Source organism: Diceros bicornis, chromosome 19 (assembly GCF_020826845.1).
Source record: "Diceros bicornis minor isolate mBicDic1 chromosome 19, mDicBic1.mat.cur, whole genome shotgun sequence".
Classification (NCBI taxonomy): domain Eukaryota; kingdom Metazoa; phylum Chordata; class Mammalia; order Perissodactyla; family Rhinocerotidae; genus Diceros; species Diceros bicornis.
Genome location: NC_080758.1, coordinates 27368112 through 27387560, shown reverse-complemented (window position 1 = coordinate 27387560; position 19449 = coordinate 27368112). Strand labels below are relative to the sequence as shown.

General features: G+C 50.3%; 2 protein-coding genes across 2 annotated transcripts; both read right to left on the bottom strand.

Moving 5' to 3' along the window:
- On the bottom strand, positions 1–4416 carry LOC131418547 (putative testis-specific Y-encoded-like protein 3). Its single transcript, XM_058562966.1, has one exon. It carries the CDS (start codon positions 3627–3629, stop codon positions 2541–2543), a length of 1089 nt encoding a protein of 362 aa, XP_058418949.1. The 5' UTR covers positions 3630–4416; the 3' UTR covers positions 1–2540.
- Positions 4417–5833: 1417 nt separating this feature from the next.
- Positions 5834–19418, bottom strand: PLAGL2 (PLAG1 like zinc finger 2). The gene is made up of 3 exons (XM_058562961.1): positions 19341–19418; positions 13624–13996; positions 5834–11004 (listed from the first exon to the last, which is right to left on the bottom strand). Exons 2-3 carry the CDS (start codon positions 13881–13883, stop codon positions 9774–9776), a joined length of 1491 nt encoding a protein of 496 aa, XP_058418944.1. The 5' UTR covers positions 13884–13996; positions 19341–19418; the 3' UTR covers positions 5834–9773.
- Between the last annotated feature and the right edge of the window lie 31 nt (positions 19419–19449).

Below are 19449 nucleotides of genomic sequence, written 5' to 3'. Positions count from 1 at the left end.
TTATTTTTCCCCAAACTGAAAGGTTTTTATTTCTTCATCGTGCATATAGAAGACAAAAGTGCCATTAATCCTCTTCTAATTGGACAAAGCCACCTCATGAACATTTCTGTTTAGAAGCAGAGATGTCAGTTACAGCGATGTCAATTACAACACGGCCACTGGGGCTCAGAATCAAGACCATCAGAGTTACAGATTTCTTTTTGCAGGTTATCTTCACAACACGTGAGGAATGTGGTAACAATTTCCAGTCTAAGTCCTACAAAACCACCTTATTCAAACTACTTCTAAGTACAGGGTTATATTAACAGGCCACAACAACTTGATTACAATCATGAATAGCCACACAAGTTTCCAAATGGCATAGAAAGATTACATTGACATTCTTTTAAATGTTCTCAACGAAAAGCGAAAAACAATAAGCAGGCGTGGACAGCTCACTTTCCCCAGTGGGCAGAAACGGAGAAGGGGATGCCTAGGGTCTTACTTAAAAGCAGCAAAATGAAAAATTACATATAGCATTAACTTTCTACATACACAAGGTTATACCTGGACCGAGAGGACCTCTCAAGTTGCAGTGTTCTGTTATTAGTTCTTTTATTTTTTTTCCCGCCAAAGCCCCAGTAGACAGTTGTATGTCGTAGTTGCACATCCTTCTAGTTGGTGTATGTGGGACGCGGCCTCAGCATGGCCGGAGAAGCAGGTGCGTCGGTGCGCGCCCCGGATCCGAACCCGGGCCGCCAGCCGCGGAGCACGTGCACTTAACCGCTAAGCCACGGGGCTGGCCCAGTTCTTCTAATTTAAAAAACCTATTGGTGAATCAAAAAAGTTAGGAAGAATCAGGGGGCTCTCCTCCCTCCACCCTGCGGGCTCTCAGCCATTCCTGCCTTTCCGCTGGCTCTGGCTCTGTTGCACTCCCCTGCTGAGAGCACCTGCCCCTTTATTTTGTGTCAAGGTCTCTCCATGTCCTGGGGAGCAGAAGACAAGGCCTTCCATGGGAAGGGGCCTGGGTATGGTGACCCTCCAAAATTAAATGGAGACAGCCCTCAAAGCCGGCAGAGGGGGACTTGGTGGAGGCAGCTAGGTTCTTGTACCTACAGTATCCCATGGGGGGTGTGGACCTGGTGGAAGAAGAAAGTAGAGTTGGGGCCAAAGTTAGTCTAAAAGGACACAGCACAAAACAATGAACTATCCCTGCCGCTGGGGACCTAGACCTCCTGGTCTCTCTGTTCAGCAGCCTGGCACCATCCCCCCTTAAAGATTCTAGGCCTTGCTGACCAGGCAGGGCATGGAAGCAGAGCAGGCAGAGAGAGCTTGGGTGTACGGGACAACCTCCCTCTCTGGAGTCAGTCAAAGACAGGCAAATTCAACAAGAAAGCCCATCTCCTCAGCTGTCTGTAAAGAACCTTGCTTCTTCAGTTTATTTTGTTTCTGAGCTGTCACTTTAAAGAATAAAAAGAAAGATGTGAGGACTGGGCAGGTGTACACAGCCCCCATGACCAGAAACACCCCCTCCCCAGCACCTCCAATCTGGCAGCCTAAAAACAGGTGGAGACAGGAGGAGCTGGATTCTGTGTGAGTCCAGTGACTGGGGCTCAAGGAAGTAGGATTCTGGAAGGGACCCCGTCATTGCCCTGCCTTGAGCAAACACCCAGATATGCCAGTGCAGCAGAGTTCCTAGGGGTTTGGGGGCTCTCTTGTGCATTGGCAGGTGGCCCACTTGTGTCCACAGGCAGTTCTTGAGGTCCTTACAGACCTGGGAGCAGGTAACAAGGTTAGTGGCAGCCTGGGCAAAATTCACGAGAAGGGCAATGGCCAGACGTTGGTAGGGCACGGTACAGACCTTCACAAGCTGATAGCAGGCTGCAAGGTAGGACCAATGCAGCCGTAAGAGGAGCAGAGTGGTCACAAAGAATGCATTGCCCACTTCTCTGTGTCCTTGACCTCACCCATGCCCAGAAACCTTCTGCTGGCTGCATGCCCATTCTGCTAGGTGCCCAACAATCCACTAGCCTGGGGTGGCGTGGCCTATGAATGTCCAACGCCCTGGAATGTCCAAGTCAGGTTGACAGCCAGCACCAAATGCACCCATTTCATCTTGGGTGATGAGACTTGGCTCGCCACAGCCAGTGTGCAGGGCCAGCATAAATATGAAGACCAGCATGTTGTGGCCTTGAAGCAGTGGGCCTCGAAGAGGCACTGGTCCTTCTAGCAATGACTTGTGGATGCCCATGTCAAAAATGGCAGAAAGGCCATGATCAAAGATAGGTCCTGGACATGAAGACAATGGCAGTACATGTCCATAGCATTGGGTGCTTGAGTAGACACTGGCAAGTGACAGTCACGTGACGCATGAAGGCCACATGGAAACAGAAGAGCTTGGCCACGAAGGCCACAATCTTGGAGCTGAGTCCACTGAATGTCCAGAGGGGCCAGAGTGCACAGAAGAGAAAGCAGATAGCAGAGTGCCATCACTAGCCTAAGCACAGGTCCACAGGAGGCAGAAGGGACTCTTATGTAGGGGCCAGGTCCCAGGGCAGGACTTAGCCAGACTGGCACCCGTAGGGCCTAGGGGGCACCTCTGTGGGCCACCTGGCTAGGCCTCGCCTGGCTCTGTGGGGCCTATCCCCCAGCAGGTAGTATTGCAGGGGGTTGGGCCACAAGTCCTCTTTAATAATCTGGGCAACCCTGTCAGCCTCTGGGAGGCTGTGCTGTGAGAACCAGGTGAAGAAGCTGCGGACAGTGTCCCGGTTCCTGTGTACCAGAGCAGGGGGTTCCTGGCCCCGGTGCCATCGGATGCGAGTTGCGATTGATACTACCCGGCCTGAGGATCTGCACTCATACTCCTTCACGATCACCTTGTTCTGGAAGTAGGGGTTGCTCCAAAAGCGGAACTTGAACTTGCAGCCAGTCCTGGCGTGCCTGAGCTCCCTCACCTCCAAATTCATCAGGTAGTAGAGCATGTCTTCATCTCGGGGGCTGATCATGGCTGACAGCTGCGGGTGGTTCAGGAAGGCGGTGACCCAGAAGCCAGGAATATTCTGGATGATGAAGCTCCTACGGGCTAGGTGCAAACGGCGCATGCGCCCAAACCTGCGTTCCAGTCGCAGGTAGGCCCTATCCGCCTGGGCACTCACGGCCTCCAACTCCCACTGAATGGCCTCCAGTGGGTCCACAACTGGGCCATCAAGGTTAAGGGGCCCCAGGCCCTCCTGCGCTTCCGCTTCCGCTCCCACCTCCAGCTTCTCCTCCTCTACCAGCTTCTCCACCACCTCCATCTCCTCCCCTACTTGCTGCTTCTCCACCTCCCCCTCTGCCTCCTCCTTGAAGATGGCGCCCTTCTCAGTCGTCACTTCCTCGGCCTTCCCGCCGGCCCCAGCCCGAGCCCCCCACCCCTCTGCGCCACAGGTTTCTGGGTCCTCATTCCCGATAAAGCCGTTTTCCGGGCTCCGGTCAGTCGCCGCAGAGGCCGCTTCCCAGCACCCTGGGACAGGCAGGGCCGTCCCGGGGTCGGGGTGCCCGCGTCCCCCGGCTTCGCGGGCCCCAGCCGCGGGACCAGGGCCCCCTCCCTGCGCGGGGCCGGACGGCGGGCACGCAGCGGTTTTTAGGCTCCTCGCACCCTCGTCCGCCATCACCTGCAGGAGCCTGGCCTGGAGGGGCTCGGGGCGCGGGCGACACTGCGGGTTCCGCGAGAGAGACCGCTCGGCGCCTGGCGGCAACCGCGGGCGGGAGGCGGGGAGACGCGGTCTCCTCCTCCGGGGGGCGTGCTCCGCCCCTCGCGCCCCGCCCTTCCGGATGTGATTCGCAAGGGTCCCCCGACTGCGGGGCTCAAGGGGCCTGGAGGCTTGGCGGAGGGGCAGGGGGATGCGACCGTGGACGCCAAACAGAACTGGCCCCTGATTAGTAGGGCGCTGGCGGGGGAGGTGGGGTGAAGTGCAGGGATGAACCAACAAGGAGCAGCTCCGAGCAGGCACCAGGGATCAGTCCCAACCCCCGGTCACGGATCAGAGAGAATATTCCATCACCGCCGCCACGCCAGGCGATTACTTTTCCCGGCATCTGCGCATCTGCGGTAGCCAGGTGGGAGCCGCTCAGCGCCCACCCTCGACTGTGGCTTTGCACAGGATAAATTAGCCGTACGCAGAGGACTCAAGAGGTATCCCTTGCAAAGACTGACCAGACTCAAACTGGGAGCCGCAGATGATGGTAATTGTCGGACACATGGAGGTGCTCAAATATTTATAAGAAAGGAAGAAACAAGATCGGAGTAGAAGGATCTGGGACAAGGGAGGTCTCAAACGCTGCCAACCAGGGAGCAAGTGGGCATCTGCCTAGTTTCCTCCACATGAGGTGAATTGTCCTAGGCCGGTAGGCTGAAACGTGGACATTGCTTCACCCTGTCCTAGGCCCAGGGGCTACCCCTTGCTCTGTACCAGACATTTCACAAATGTGAACTCTAGTCTGAAGTACAGGGTCTGTGCTTGCTTGGATAGGATAAGATGGACCAGCTCCTGCAGCCCTGATCCTGCAAATGCATCCACACTTCTGTGGTCTCGGCTCCCAAACTTGTGGCCTATAGAAATCAATACACCTAATGCCCATACCCCTCCACCCCCCCCCACCTGGAAGTCCTTGCCACCTCCTACAGAAAGCCTTCCCCCTCCTCCCATCCAATGAATAAGATAGCTCTGAGCCCCTAGACCCATCCTAGGGTATGCACCCCCTAGAGGGCAAGGTGGATTGCTGTGGGGCCCTAGCTGGGATCTGACCCATTGGGGTGAACAGTGAACATCTGTCAAATAAATGGAAGGCCAAAGAGATGAAGAGCCAGCCCACTGCCTTTGTACCCAAAACACCTGTTACACACATTAACACTTGTTAATGTCCCATGGACTCTGGGGTTGGACTCCAGAGTGACTTGCACTGCTTGGCTATGGATGCTGGCGCCAGACCACAGAAGTTAGCTCAGTCTGAGCCCTGGATGGGAGGATCTCAGTATGAGATGGGGCCCAGCATAGTGATGACCACGTTCGTTAGAGACTGACCAAGCAATGACGTCAGGTGAAGTCACGCCAGCCTCTCAACAGTCTGTCTGAACCCAATGAGTAGGCACAAGCATGGGCAAGGTCAGGTCCTAGCTCTGTCACTTACCAACTGTGCACCTTGGGCAGTGGATGAACAGTACCCCAAATTCCCTTTGAGAAACCACTCCTCCCCTTGTCTCAGCCTTGTCATCACTGGCGTATAGTGACTGGTTTGGGGATGGTACAGAACCCCAACAAGGCCAATAAGTAAGACAGGAGATGCTTACTGGGGCTTCTGTGAATAAAAGGACTCCTCTCTCCTGAGAGAGCCTGACAAGCGTCCCCTTCTCTTCATAGTCAGCACTGTGTGAGAATGACAGGTGTGGAATCGTGGCAGCATTCTACTCCTACACAAAGGGACAAGCCACTTTGTGGGGCCTGAAGATGACGTCACAACTGCACAAGATAGGGCAGAGAGAAATAGGAATGCTAAGGCCAACCATGTTTGAGTCACTGGATCAATCCTAACCTAAAGAGCACTCTACATCTGGCATTTTGAGTTATATGAAATTTCATTGTTTAAGCCAATTTGATTTTTCTGACACTTGCATCCAAGATTATGTGATGCCACTTACCTCAAAGACATCCCATTAAGATCTTCCATTTCAAAGTACAATGTTTGTAGGTGCTAATGTGAAGGGTTGTTACCATCTGCCTACACTCACCATCCCAATGGATGCTAAAGATGTCTGGAGATTCCAATTCTTCCCCAGGCTCTCTCCAACCCTTTCCCAATCAGACAGGTTCACAACTTCCAAACACATCATTCAGAAGTTTTTAATAAACAACTTCATTATAAAAACTTTTTTTGAAAATGTAATTCTGTAAAACATTGAAAAATCTACTTTAACAAAGATACGCCCTGTGCATTTTCTAATGGCACTTATATTTTACAATTAAAAACCTTGTTTTATATAAAGCCAAAAATACTCCAAGAGGTTATTCACTGTGTTTACAAAGTGCTAGAAGGTTTTGTCTTGTATTTTTCTCTCTTTAAATAATCTGGCATTACGAAAGAGTGGCTCCAAAGCCTTGACCACTGGGAGGGAGGGAGGCGTATGAGGAGCAGTGGTGTTCCAGGAGTTCCAGTGCCGATTACTGAGGTGGAGAGGTGCATATGGGGAGAACTGGCTAAGGAAGTCAGCTTCCATCCAAAGAAACTAGACTGAATACTTCTAAATCCTTCAGAGAGGCACTGATCATCATGGTGAATCCTCCTGTCAACACCAGAACACCCCTTTTCCTTGCCACAGACCCTATTCTCCAGTGGTGAAGGTCACAGCCAGTTCCTTCCACAGCAGGTTCAGAGCTCCAGGAGAGGCCAGGGTGGGGTCTCAGAGGAATCTGGACTTTTCTGGCCAACACCTGCCTAAGGCAAAGTTTCTTATTACATAAATATCCTTGTTAAAAAGCAAAATATTGATCCTGTACAATATAAACTGTTAAAAAAAAATCGTGCTTAAAAACAGCTCCTAGATAAGAGGGGAGGTGGTGAGGGGTTGGAGGAAACAGCTACCAAAAAGAAGGGGGGGTAGGGATTTAAAAGTCTACTAGGGAAAGTCTAGGGCAATGGGAGAATTTCAACTTAGGACAATATCTACGAGCAAAAAAGTAATCACACCTGCTTCCCGGATTTCCATTAACAAAATGCCATTTGTAAAAGGTTGGGGGAAAAAACTCATTGGTGCTCCTCTCCCTACCTCTCACCTCTTTTAAGATGTGCACAGATCCTTTGAGCTGACACAGCTGGGCATGTCATGCCCTGGCCCCCAGGACTGCACTCAACCCAGACCAGCTATTGTGCAGGGCGTGAGGTGCCTGCCCCCTGTTCAGGGTAGCTCATCGCTGACAGAGGTTGGAGGAGGTGGTGGGGCAAGGAGACATCACTCCTTTTTCCTGGTCCCTGTTTGGTCTCTGCCACAAGCCATGGCTCCTTTCCTGGGCAGACGCCCCTCAGGCTCTCATGGCCTCAGTAAGGGTACTGAAGTGGGTTTGGTACTGAGTGTAGGATAAAGCTATTCTTATCCTTTGAACAACCAGGCCAATAAGGCTTTTTTTTTTTTTTTTTTTTAATTTTGGGAAGAGAGGTTTAAGAAACAGCTGGGTGGCTATGGTCCAAAAAAAGGTAAAGGCAGATGTTCCTCTGCACCAGCAAAGTTCACAGTGATAGGGAAATTCTTTATGGGTGTTGAGGGCATTGAAGGAAGAGGAAAGGAGGGGCAGGATGGAAGGGGAGGGAAGGAGGGGCAAGGCCCCAGTTACAAGGTTTTAAATAGTTGCTTTGCCTGTCCTATGAGTTTCCCAGCATCACTAATGGGGGGTAGAATTCAAGGAAGGGACAGGAAAGAGCAGAGAGGAGGGGACTCCTCTAACAGCCCGACACTTTATATTCTGTGGCCAGAGGCCCATTTACCTCTGTAAACTAAGGGTGCAGGGAAGGTGGCAGGGAGCGGTGAAGGGTTGCTGGGTCTAGTGACAAAGACCAGAGACAAGGAGAATGGCAGCACTGAGTCCTGCTTAGATCCTCACATACCATTCCCTGTAATACGAGTCCCAATAACATGCACAGCATGCAGGAGGTGGCTGCGTACCAAAGCGGACGCTTTTAAAAATAAACCTTAATTAGTCCCTGGGACTCACTGAAACTAATTTTTAGAAGCAAATCACCTAGTCTGATTCTAACCTTGCCAGACATTTTTATATCTGGTTTTGTTTTGTCTTCTTAAAGGTATCCCAAGCTACCTTACTTAAATCAAAACATGCTTATTTACTTGACATTACTTCCAATCAAGGGCCAGGGAGCTACATTTTAAGGCTTTCACCTCAAACAAAGAGTACTGGCCTGGGCTGAAGCAGAAGCCTGGGTCTTGAACCTGCTCAGTTCCTGATGATAAATCAAAGTGATTTCTAGAGAGAAGGGGGAGAGGGGGAAGACTGGGAGGAGGCTGAGGCAGTTCCTTGGTAGTTTGTCCTGAAACCCTAGTGGAGAAGCCAGCATGAGGCACCCGCTGAGAGAAGTGCCCAGAAACTGCTGGCTGCATCTGTAGGAGTTAACAGTAAAGAGGTAGAAGTGTGTTTCTGAATCAGAGTGGAAGTGTCTCAAGAGGGTCCCACATTAGTGGTCCCTGAGCTGCCTCCCTTCCACGAGTGGGAAGAGCGAAGCCTATGCAGAACTGAGATGAAACAGATGGAGTTCAGCCGGGCAAGGCCTGTTGCTGTCTGTGGCAGGGAGCCCCACAAGTCAGAAAAGAACTAATCATTTGTTGCAAGAAGCCCTGCTGCTGAGTGCCGGGGGCAAAACTGAGGGGGGCCACAAAACAAAGGTGGAAGTCTTTCGATGGAGGGCAGAGAAGCCTATGCACAGTGTCCCTGAGTCCGTGGGGACTGCAAAGTGGAGAGAGGAGGGACACTGGATAAGAAAAAAGTTTGGTATGGGAGGCAATGATGTACCCACAGATCAGGACTCAACTATCTGCCCAGTCCCAACTTTCTGAAAACTCTTCTTCCAACAATTCCACAATTTCCTGGAAAAGGAACAGGTAGGAGAAAGACAAATGACGGGTTCACACCCTCTCCTTTGCTATCCACACCAGCCTAGAACTAAAGTCCCTCCTTCCAAGACTAATGATAACAGCTCATGATGTTCAGGGTAGGGGATAGGGAATAGGGAGGTGATAGAAGTGGGCATGCCTTTCATTTCTTCCCCTCTCCAGTTCAAAAGGAGGATGAGGGGGCCATGATGTACTTGGAGAAAAACAGAATTGCAGATCTGTGAGAAAACTGCTCCAATCTTCTTCCCTGCCTTCTGTGGACGCTGCTGAGGAAGGCAGAACAGACACAGTCATGGAAGATGGCAGAGACTGAAGCAGTCCAAAGTCAGTTTATTTCCCCACAGGGGAAAAATGTGACCTCAAGTGAAGAGAAGTCAGCGAGATCCGACTCCGCCTTGTAAACAGGGCTCCAGTAAACACCAGGTACCAAATGGTTCTGGCTGGTGCCAACTGGAATGGACTGGTGGGAATGGATTCATGGTGTGTAAACAATGTTCACCGCAATCATTCTAAGGCTAACAGCTTGGCAAGGGAGGTGAAATGATGTGTCTGAGGCGACTGTGTAAACGGTACCGTTGCTGGACAACACTGACTGAAAATGGAGGTGTTGGTACAGGAGGGATGGGGGATAGTGGGGAAGAACAGAGGCTCTTTTTCTTGCCCATTGGTTGGAAGCAGGAGATGGAGCCAAGTGACCCTCTCCGGAAGTCTGACCAACTGCTGTGGGGTCTGCAGGTTGGGACCAGAAGGCAGGCTTCTTGGGCTATTTCTCTCGAGGTCATCCAAAGTGAAACCTTCCGGGTCTCCAAGAGACCTCTCCCTTCTCCGAAGAAAAGGAGGTGCTGATGCTTTGGAGATGGAGAGGGCTAAGTGTGGCTCCCGATTCAGATTTAAAAAATAAAAGTAAAAATACCTGAAGTCCTATGGTATGAGATCTTTTCATGGGGTTGGGGCTCAAGGCTCCTCCTGGAACTGATCCTGGAGCCTGAGCCCCCAAACCAAGTGCTCCAAACAGATACTGGAATTTTTTCTTTTTGAACTCAGCTCTGAAAGCTCAGCTGCCTTCACGGGGGATGCAGATGGGGTAGGTACTGAGGCTCCCTGACAGAGCCCAAGACTGAGCTGAGAGCCTCCTTGGGGACTACTGGAATGCCTGGTGGAAACGAGGCAGGGTGGTGGTGCTCAGGCCAGAGGTGAAGACAGGAGGCAAGGAGTGCAGAGGCCCGAAGTTCAGCGGTCCCCCAGCTCCCGGGGAATCTTGAGGCTGAGCTTGCAAAGTGGTGAGCAAGGGCTGTGCCTCGGCCTGGGAGTAGCCCATGACCAGGCCTCCTGTGGCCCCAGGCGGGTTACACGGGGGCAGGTTGAGTGGAAGAAAGCCCAGTAAGTGGGAGAAGTCCACATTAGCAGCGCAGAGGGCCTCAGAGAGGTTGGCGGGGCTCTTGGTGAGCAGTGCTTCATCTAGGAGGGCCGCAGCTGCCGCCGGCTGAGGTGAGGCGGGCTGGGGTTCAGCGGATGAGAGAGACAAACTTCCAGGAAGCTCCGCCAGAAAACTATCCACCTCCACTTTGGGCAATTTGTCAGGCAAGTATGAGGTAGATCCAAGCTGGTATTTTGGAGGAAGCTGAGGTGGGGAAGAGATAGGTGAGGATTCCAGAGGGTAGCTCATACCCATGGGCAGCGTGTTGTGCACCAGGGAGTGTGGCACGCCCGCGCTGGGCATGGTAGGGATGTGGGCACCATACATGCCCATGGGCAACATGCCAGGGAAGGCCTTGGCCCCCATCACGTCCCGAGAGGCCATGCACAGCACAGGGCTCAGCTCTTCCTTCACGCTGACTGTGGAGCTGCAGCTGAGTAGGCCTAACATGTCCACTGGCTCTGTCTTGATCTTGAGCAGCTCCTGCGAGTGGCTCTTCTTGACATGACGCGTCAAGTGGTCCTTGCGGCCAAATCGCTGGGCACAGTACTGGCACAGGAAGTCCTTTCGGCCTGTGTGCACCACCAAGTGCCGCCGCACATCCTTACGAGTATAGAACCGCCGGTCGCAATGGTCACAGGGGTGCTTCTTCTCCTTGGCACCGCCTGCTACCCGGCGTGAGTGGGCCTTTAGGTGCTCTAGCAGGGCCTGGGTACTCTCAAAGGTCTGCAGACACACCTTGCAGCTGAGGTCACCGCTGCTGGCAGCATGCATGGCCAGGTGGCGCCGGTAGCCTAGCTTTGTATTATAATTCTTACCGCACTCGGAACAGTGGAGGGCCTCTTTGTTGGGGTCGTGGGTCTGCAAGTGGTTCCGCAGATGGTCCTTGCGGTGAAACATCTTATCACAGTACATGCACTGGTGGGGTTTCTGGGCTGAGTGGGTGGCCATGTGCCTGGGGGTAGGGATAAAGCATAGAGGAGAAAGAAGGGAGATCACAAGGGCTGGCCAGACAACCGAGGTGTCCATTAACAGGGAACTAGATATAAAAATTATGGTAGAGCCACGCAATAGAATGAAATGGAATACCACCAACTATATTCTATAGATATCCTTGCCCACCTACAAAATCACATATGTACTGCTCTTTGCAGCGTATTTTGTAGTAGCAAAAAATAAGAAACAATCTAAATATCCATCAATAGGGAACTGGTTAAATAAATTATGGTAAGTCCATAAAATGACTCAACTTTTAAAAAAATAAGGCAGCTTTATAGGTACCCACAGGGAACAAGCTCCTAAATTACAGTCAGTGGAAAAAGCAATGAGATACAATAGTGCATGTACAATGGTACTATGCATATAAAAGACGAAAAATATATGTATTATTGCTTGTATGTGCTTACAATATTTCTGGAAGGATAGTTAAGAAACTCACAATACTGGTTGCCTATGGGGAGAAGAAATGGGCAGCTTATGGGTGTGATGGAGAATTTTCAAAAGGTATACCTTTCGGTACCTTTACAATTTTGAATTATGTGAATATATTACCTTTTCAAAAAATTATATTTAAAATTTCTTAAATAACACAATAAAGGGAAAATGAAATACATCTAAACTTCCTGATCTGGAACAAGGGAAAATGAAATACATCTAAACTTCCTGATCTGGAACAATCTCCCAAGATATAGGGACTAAGTCAAAAAAGGAAGTTCAGTATAGTGTGTGTAATACAATCCCTTGTGAAAATAAAAAGGGAAGGGAATACATGTTTGAATGTCTCAACAAGGATACACAATAAAATGACCCCACTCGTTGTTTTGGGGAGGAGAATAGTAGCTTCGAGTGTGAGGACAATTCATTTTTCACTGCGTGACCATCTGTACCATTTAAATTGTTTGCAAACCAGCAACATTTAAAAAAAACATTTCTATGGCATGGCACCTCAGTGCCTTACCTGCTCCCATCTGGTTGGAAAGCAGCTCAGAGTCCGGAACTGCAATCCAGAGCATACATTCATACATTCAGAACCAACTCAGCAAGACTTCGAGGGCCCACCACTTGCTGGGCCCTGTGTGAGCTATGTCATTAACCTTCCCCATAAGAGGCCGAAGGGCAGCCCCGTCACCAATAAGGGGCAGAGGGAGAATTTAAACACAGACCTCCTTGAGACCTGGGTTCACTTAGGTATGCCACCGCTGTCTCTGGTATAGCACCCAAGGATCCTTTCTATCTGGACAGTTTCAGACAATATTACCCTCATGCTACGTGTGAGTGCTCAAGAGTGCTCACACCTATGAGGGTTACTATTAACCTGCTGGTTAATAACTGACGTGATAACATATGAGAGGGAGGTGCTGAGTGATCCACAGTCCATTTCCCTCATTCTGCAGGTGAGGAAACTGAGACCCAAAGAGGTATAGTAACTTGCCTAAGATCACACAGTGACTATAGGTGGAATGGGAGCTTCTGCCTCCTGGACCAGGACCTTTCCTGCAGCCTCCCACTGACACCCAGACTGTCACTAAGAAAGTCTAAGAAGATGGCCCCAACTGGAGTCCACCTAAGACATAGCAGTACACAGAATCAAAGCATTCCTGAGGACCACAGAACTGTCATGAGGGCAATCCCGGTCACACACTACCCTGTTACCTGTTTTAGTTCCTTCCTATCAATTGTCTTCCAGACAAGGAACTGAGGTTTTCTGTGGTCATCTTGTTCACGTATTTACTTGTTTACTGTCTGCCCCACTTTAAGACAGTAAATTCAAAGAGGGCCAGCAACCCCATCTGTCTGGCTCACTACTCTGTTCCTAGCACCAAATACTGTGCCTGGTATTAGCAGCAGCTCAATAAATCACAGTTGGACAGATGAAGGACTGTGCATCAGGCAGACGATCTCATTTGTAAAGGACATGCTCCTCTGATGGAAGGGCAAGGAAAAAATCAAAATCGCTTCTGAGCAGGCCTACCACCCTTCAAAGCTGCTCTGCCATATCTGCTTTACACCAAGGCTTTCACATTTCATTTCACTTTAAGTAGAGGTTCTTGGGATTACAAGTTTCAGGAAAGCCACTGACGCAGAGAACACCAGGGATCCTATGGAGACAGAAGTAATCATCTGAGTGGCAGTCTGGTTCAGTAGAAGAGGCAATGCAGGACCTAAGAAGTTATGTGACCTTGGATAAGTTACTTCCCCACTCTTAGCCACCACTTTAAAATTTACAGATTGGACCAGAGGGTCTCCTTTTCCTTCTAAAGTTCTAAGACTCATTCCTAATTTCTGGCTAAGATTCTCACCATTACCTGACAGGGGTGAGGGAAAAATAGTATTGAAAAAAACATTTAATCTAGTTTGTTCATGGTTGTCTGATATTGTACCCATCAGATTGTAGTGTCTGAATTAAAAAATACCACCATTAGTTTTTAGTGAGCGACCTCAAATGGCTGGTGTTCAGGGTATACTTATGGGACAAATTAACCTCTACTCTTCTGCCACAGAAAAAGCCCCACACTCAGTGGAGTCTCTCTAGCTTTGTCCTGTGGGAAGGAAGAGGTATAGGAGTGTCACCTACCTATACAGCTTGTACTTGGAGGCAAAAGCCTTGCCACAGTGCAGCTGAGGGCAGCTATACGGTCTCTGCTCTGGATGGGGGAGGCTGTGAGGTCTCAGCTTCTCCCCATTTGAGAAGGGTGTCCCCGAGATTTCACATTGGCACTTCACTTGACTCTCCGCCTCCCGGACCCGAGGCCTGGGAACTAGTTTCCAGCCCACTTCCTCCTCCTGCTTTGCATCTTGAATCCAGGGGGGAACGCTGGTGAAAAATGTGGTCATGGCAAGGCTAATGGCGAAGGGCCATGTTATTCAGAAAGCCTCCCCATCAGCTCCACACGGGCTTTCTCTCTGTCACAGCCTTCAACGCAGCCTTCAGAAAACAATCTCTTCACCTGAAACATCAGAACACCTGGTGTTAGGGAGCCCCATACCATGAAAACATGGGCTCTGGAAGCAGACAGATCCCCGTTCCAATCCCAGCCCTTCCACTTAGAAGCCTTGTGACTTGCAGCCAATTACTTACTTCCCTGAGCTGTTTCCTCATTTACAAAATGGGCTTAATAATCTCCTAAATCATAAGGATGTTTTGAGGATTAAATGAGATAATGAATATAAAGCATTCACCAGAAGACTGGGCACCTAGTAAGCGCTTAGTGGTAACTATTAATACTAGTACTACGTAGGCTAACAGGAAACAAGATAATCTGAGGAAGTAAAAGCCCTAAACTCCAAAATTTCTCTTCTGACTTCACTTTTACATCCTTTCCACTAAATTTGGAGATAGCAGCTCCTCCTCCTCCCCTTTACCCTACCTCCCTCTCACTCACTACTTTCCACAGTTCTCCTCCTCATGGAGGTGCTAAGGAGCAATAAAATGCCCAAAAGGCAACAAAGGAGAAGGAAGGAGAAGGCTTTACTTAGGAAATTTACACCCTAGAAAGTCAGGCCCTGTGCCAGATGTGTTTCTTACCAGTGCACCAACATCAAGAGGTTCTGTCTGAGGAGGCAACAGCAGACTCAGCACTTCCCCTAGACCAGTACTGGTCCCATCCTGCCCTCCACTACCTCTCTGGGTTTTGGGGCCCAGACCATGCTTCTTTAGCAAAGCCTGTCCAACACCTCAAGGCGTTGAGTGGCCCCTACTACAGACCCTCATGGCACACATGCATTCCTCCATTATGAGCAGGTAACACACTTGCATTAGAACTTAGTCTCCTCCACCAAACTCTGATTCGTTGAGGGCTCAGATCATATCTCTTTATCTCCACACACCTAGCATCTAGAAGAGGACTCTCAACTTTCTTTTAGACAAGTACATTAGTCACTGAATGCAAGCTGATTCTCATAGGCTAACTTATGCTCAGGAAGGTCTGGTTTAAACTGGGTTCACAGCCCTTCCAAAGTGAGGAGCCAACATCATGAAGTCTGATCCTTTCTCTTGTGGCGGCAGGGAGGCTAGAGCAAAGATGACACAACTTCTTTCCTGACATCAACTCAGAGGAAGAGAGGATGGGAGTTACCATACTGACTCTCAAGAGTGGGACAAAAGACCCACATTCACACTCACAAGCTCATCACAGATTACCAACAGCAATGCAACTTGCTAAAACAGGGGGATTCCCTTTGAAGAGGTCATGCCAAAATTTGGTCATGAGGCTTTTCCACGTGAAGGGAGCAAAGGGGGTATCTGGGGATTGTCCACAAGAATCTGGGGAGGGCTCCAACTGCACAAACTAGCTGTGGGCCACAGAATGCTTGCTCAGCTCATCAGCACCTGCTGCTTACAGTGACCATTCATCCAACGGACTGGCTGTGAACGAGATGATGGGATCAGCGGGTTCATGCCCCAGAGAGCTTTACTCATCATTAACGTGAGCTACCTCCTGTTCAGGAACCATTCCTCTTGTTGAAGAAGCATTGCAATGTAATATGATAAACATTTCCCCATCACAAGTGGAGATTTGCCTAGAAAGATCTGCACAAAGGTGGCTGCATTTTGCATGAGTCACATGCTGGGAAGGGGTAGGCAGCACTAAACACTAGTCCCACTTGAGCCTTCGAGTCACCATGGCATATTTGCCTGCTTTACTATAAACCTCAAAGGCCTCTGACGTCTGGCTTTCATTGTTTAAGCCCCCTCCTTCTTTGCAAGGGTGGAATTACCTGTTTATAACACCAGTGATTACTATGTACCTTGGAATTCGGTAGAGAGCAAGCACGAGTTTGAATGTCTAGTTTGGAGGGAATTTCCCCTACCTTCAAAGTCAAATTCTGCTCTCCCTTGATATCTGAAATCATGCACCTTAGCCTCTGGAAAATGGGGAATGGCAGCCAGACGGAAGCAAGTCACATCACTTTGGCTGATGTAAGAGGGGAGTATGGCCCTGGAAATTCCGCACAAACTCAGAAAGAGAATGGTACGTCCCCCACCTCCCACACGTCCACCTCATCTGTTCTCCTGAACAAGCACAAACAAGACACAGCAGTTTAGTATGCTGCTACTGAAAGAGTGAGTAATGGGCTTCTAGGAAAGAGGCCGGTGGTGGCTAAGAAGAGCTTGTGAGGTTGTACTGACAGAACCAAAGCAGGAGGGCAGCAGCCATGTGCTTGCCCTGATCTGCATTTAATGTGGCTATGGCTTTAAAAAGAAAACAGCCAACACCCTGATCCTATTCACCTCATGCTTTTAAAAAGGCACAGCAGAAATCCTTACCTACAGTCACCAACAGGCTGCTGGATAACCAAAGCTGCTAGTGTTACCTTAGGAACCCTTTTGGGAATCTGGTCTCTCTTCTTCTGTCCTTTGTCTGCAAACTCCTCTCATCCAGGTAGATGCCTGGGTTTCTCTCACATTATCAGAAGGTCTGTTCCCTCAGACTTCCTCCTCAACAAAACTGTGAAAGAATTCTGCTTCTTTCAAAGCTGCTCTGCTGGTCTCACACTAACCTTAACAACTATAGAGAAGCTGACAGAACCTGTTCCCATAAAACAAACAATCAAGCCCTCCCAGTTACTGGTATAACTCAGTATATTTTCATCCTGAGATTCCTTCTGGCGCCTGATCTTAAGGAGGTAGCGTGGAAAAGAACCTTGGACTTGCTATCAGAAGAGCTGCCACGTACTGGCTGTGAAACCATGGGCAGGTTACTTTGTTTCTCTGAAACTCAGTTTCCTCGATTTCTAAAATAGAGATTTATTCTCTTTACCTATAATATTCTCATGGACAACTAAGTGAAACAACACTCTTCAAAGTGTCTGATATAAAATGTGTGAATACACGCAGTGCCGTCTCTAAGGTCTAAATTGTGTCTGCCTCTTTTCCACACGGTGCCGGAGTAGTACTTTTTTTTTCCCCTTTAATGTTACTTCTCAGGCCTTGGAGTGAGTTTCCTTCCCTTCCCAAGATCTCCCCAGAATGCAGCCTTCCCCTTTTTCCTCACAATTAACCCTCAGTACATCCTCTCTAACCAGTCCCCCTTACTTTACCTTCCTCCAGCACCACATCCCGGGCCAGAGTTCTCCCACTTTAGGAATCTCTTCCATTAAGGCTCCATACCCCAAATACAAATGCTGGTTAAAAACTCTGTACGGCCCTCTTTGAAAGCTGAGAGGAGACAAACTGCTCCCTAGTCTGCCTGTCCTCTGTTGTGTGCCATGACGCCTACTGCCCTCTGATGAAACTATAGTTTTTATGGTGTTACATCACCTCTATAGAAACTGCGTTCTTTCTCCATTATTAGCCTGTTTCCTCATCTGTAAAGCTAAAAATACTTACCTCACAGGCTTGTTGTAAGGATTATTTTAGTCGGGTATGCAAAGGGTTCAGTATAGGGCTTGGCTTGCTGTAAGTACCCAAAAAAAAGGCAGCTATTATCTCTGCCTTTGTATTGACTTGCATGTTCCCACCTTCTGCTGCCACTTGAATTCTCCCAACCCTCCCAAAAAACTGTTGAGAAGTAGCCTCCCTGCAGCAAGGAAAGGGTTAATCTCCAAGTGTTCTTAACTAGAGAGACCCACAGAGGATTAACAGCTCCACTTCAGTGACTACCCTAAAATAGCTTTTATCCCTCCTGCCCAAGAGCTACTTGGGGATCTGAAGAACTCAATTCAACACCTGCCGAGGAGGAAACACAGCCGGGAACGTTCCTTGGGGTGGACAGAATCTTCCCTTAAGCAGCACCCAGAATAGCAACTGGGAAATTATATATAGACTTAGGGGAAAAAAACAGATCCTGACCTGGGCACCAGAAACAAATCCAAAAGACACACTGACCGGCTGGAAAACAGTGAGAAGGAAAGAAGGAAATGGGAATAGCTGCCCCTCTCACACGCTCTAGAGCGGTGGGAGAATTAAATTACAGGGAGGCTGGAGAGTCTCAATGACTTGCATCATTCCAGGAGACATCAAACAGGATTAACAGGGGTTGGATTTACTCTCGGGCTGCTAGTTCTTCTGTCAGTATAGACGGGCCCTCTTTGGAGTCCCTTTGATTCACTATTTCCTCTGATTCCCACTGCCTCCCACTCCTGACCAGGGCTTGGGCAAATGGCTGCAACTCACTACAGCCCCATCTTCACGAAAAGGAAAGCTGATTAGATCGCCACGCCAATCCGGTGGCCTCACCTTGGGGGGGAGGGTTAGAAACCCAAGGCCAGACTCGATCACAGTCCCAAGCTGACAGGTGGAAAAACACACAAGCCAGGAGACACGCTACACTTGCAGGTGTCAGCACCAACAACTCCTTCACACCAGTTGTCCCTTATCTTCCACCTTACAGGTCCCTTTCCCCCACCAAGCTGGGGCGGTGGTGTGGGACTGGATTTGCAGGAAATAGCCTGGCTCCTCCAGCAGCTTCTAGAGCACCCCACTGTGTGGTGGGAAAGGTTCAACTCCCCTGGGGTAGGGAGAGATGGGAGTGGACGGCTGTCGGAGAAGGGACAGAAACTCCAGGAGAAGTCTGGAGGAGACCTCGGGGATGGAAGGAAGGGCAAGTAGGGTAAGGAATCACGAGCGAGTTAAGGAACCGAGGTAAGGAATCACGGGGGGTCTCTAGGGGACCCCCCCAAAAGAGATAGGGGGATTATAAGGGCCAGAGGATTCCAGGAGTTGAAGATAGAAGTGAATCCCCTGAATTTCAAGACAATCTCAAAATGGGTATCCGGAGAGAAGACGTCTAAGGTTTGGGAGTATAGACACTAAGAAGAGAAGTAGAGCGAGGGTTTATTGGGGTTCCCCAGAACCAGCTATCTGAGGGAAGCTTCAAAAGGGGTTATGCGGCTCTGGAGGATGAAACAGAGGGACTACGCGGAGCAGGAAAGGGGGTTGTGTGGGTCCGGGTAGGCGTGTCCGAGAGGGAGCAGGTGCAGCTTATCTGCGTCCCCCAGCCCCGGGTCCCTGGTAAGGTCAGGAGCGCGTTATCTGGGTCTCCAGGGAGCCTGGGGGTCGGTGTGGGGGACTCTCAGGGCTGCGTCTCCAGGTTTCGGAAGGGAGGGGGCCGATGGGGTTTCTTCGGGTCCCCCAGACCCAGGTATCGGGTCCCGGGAAAGTTTTCGTCCCCTGGGACCTATGTGGGCCCGGGTTGGCGCAGAGGGGGCCCCCGGTCGGGGGTGTGGGCGACCGCGCTGAGGGGCCCGAGATGAGGGGCGCCGCCGCTCCGGGTGCCGGGCGCGCGGGCGCAGCGAGACGGCCTCCCGCCCCGCTCCCCGCCGTCCCCTGGGGCCCTCGCCGGCACTCACCGCGCTCGGGACCCCGCGCTGCGGGCCGGGCCGCGCTCGGGCTCCGCCAGGCCCGCTCAGGCCCCGGTAGTGGCGGCGGTCGGGCCATTGTGCGGTGCATTGTGGGAAC

What these genes read in the sequence shown, in the direction of transcription:
- PLAGL2 (XM_058562961.1), bottom strand. Translation starts at nt 13,883, where the DNA reads ATGACCACATTTTTCACCAGCGTTCCCCCCTGGATTCAAGATGCAAAG. An exon ending in TCCAAGTACAAGCTGTATAG is followed by an intron (nt 11,005 to 13,623) that starts GTAGGTGACACT and finishes CCCTACCCCCAG; the next exon opens with GCACATGGCCACCCACTCAG.
- LOC131418547 (XM_058562966.1), bottom strand. Translation starts at nt 3,629, where the DNA reads ATGGCGGACGAGGGTGCGAGGAGCCTAAAAACCGCTGCGTGCCCGCCG.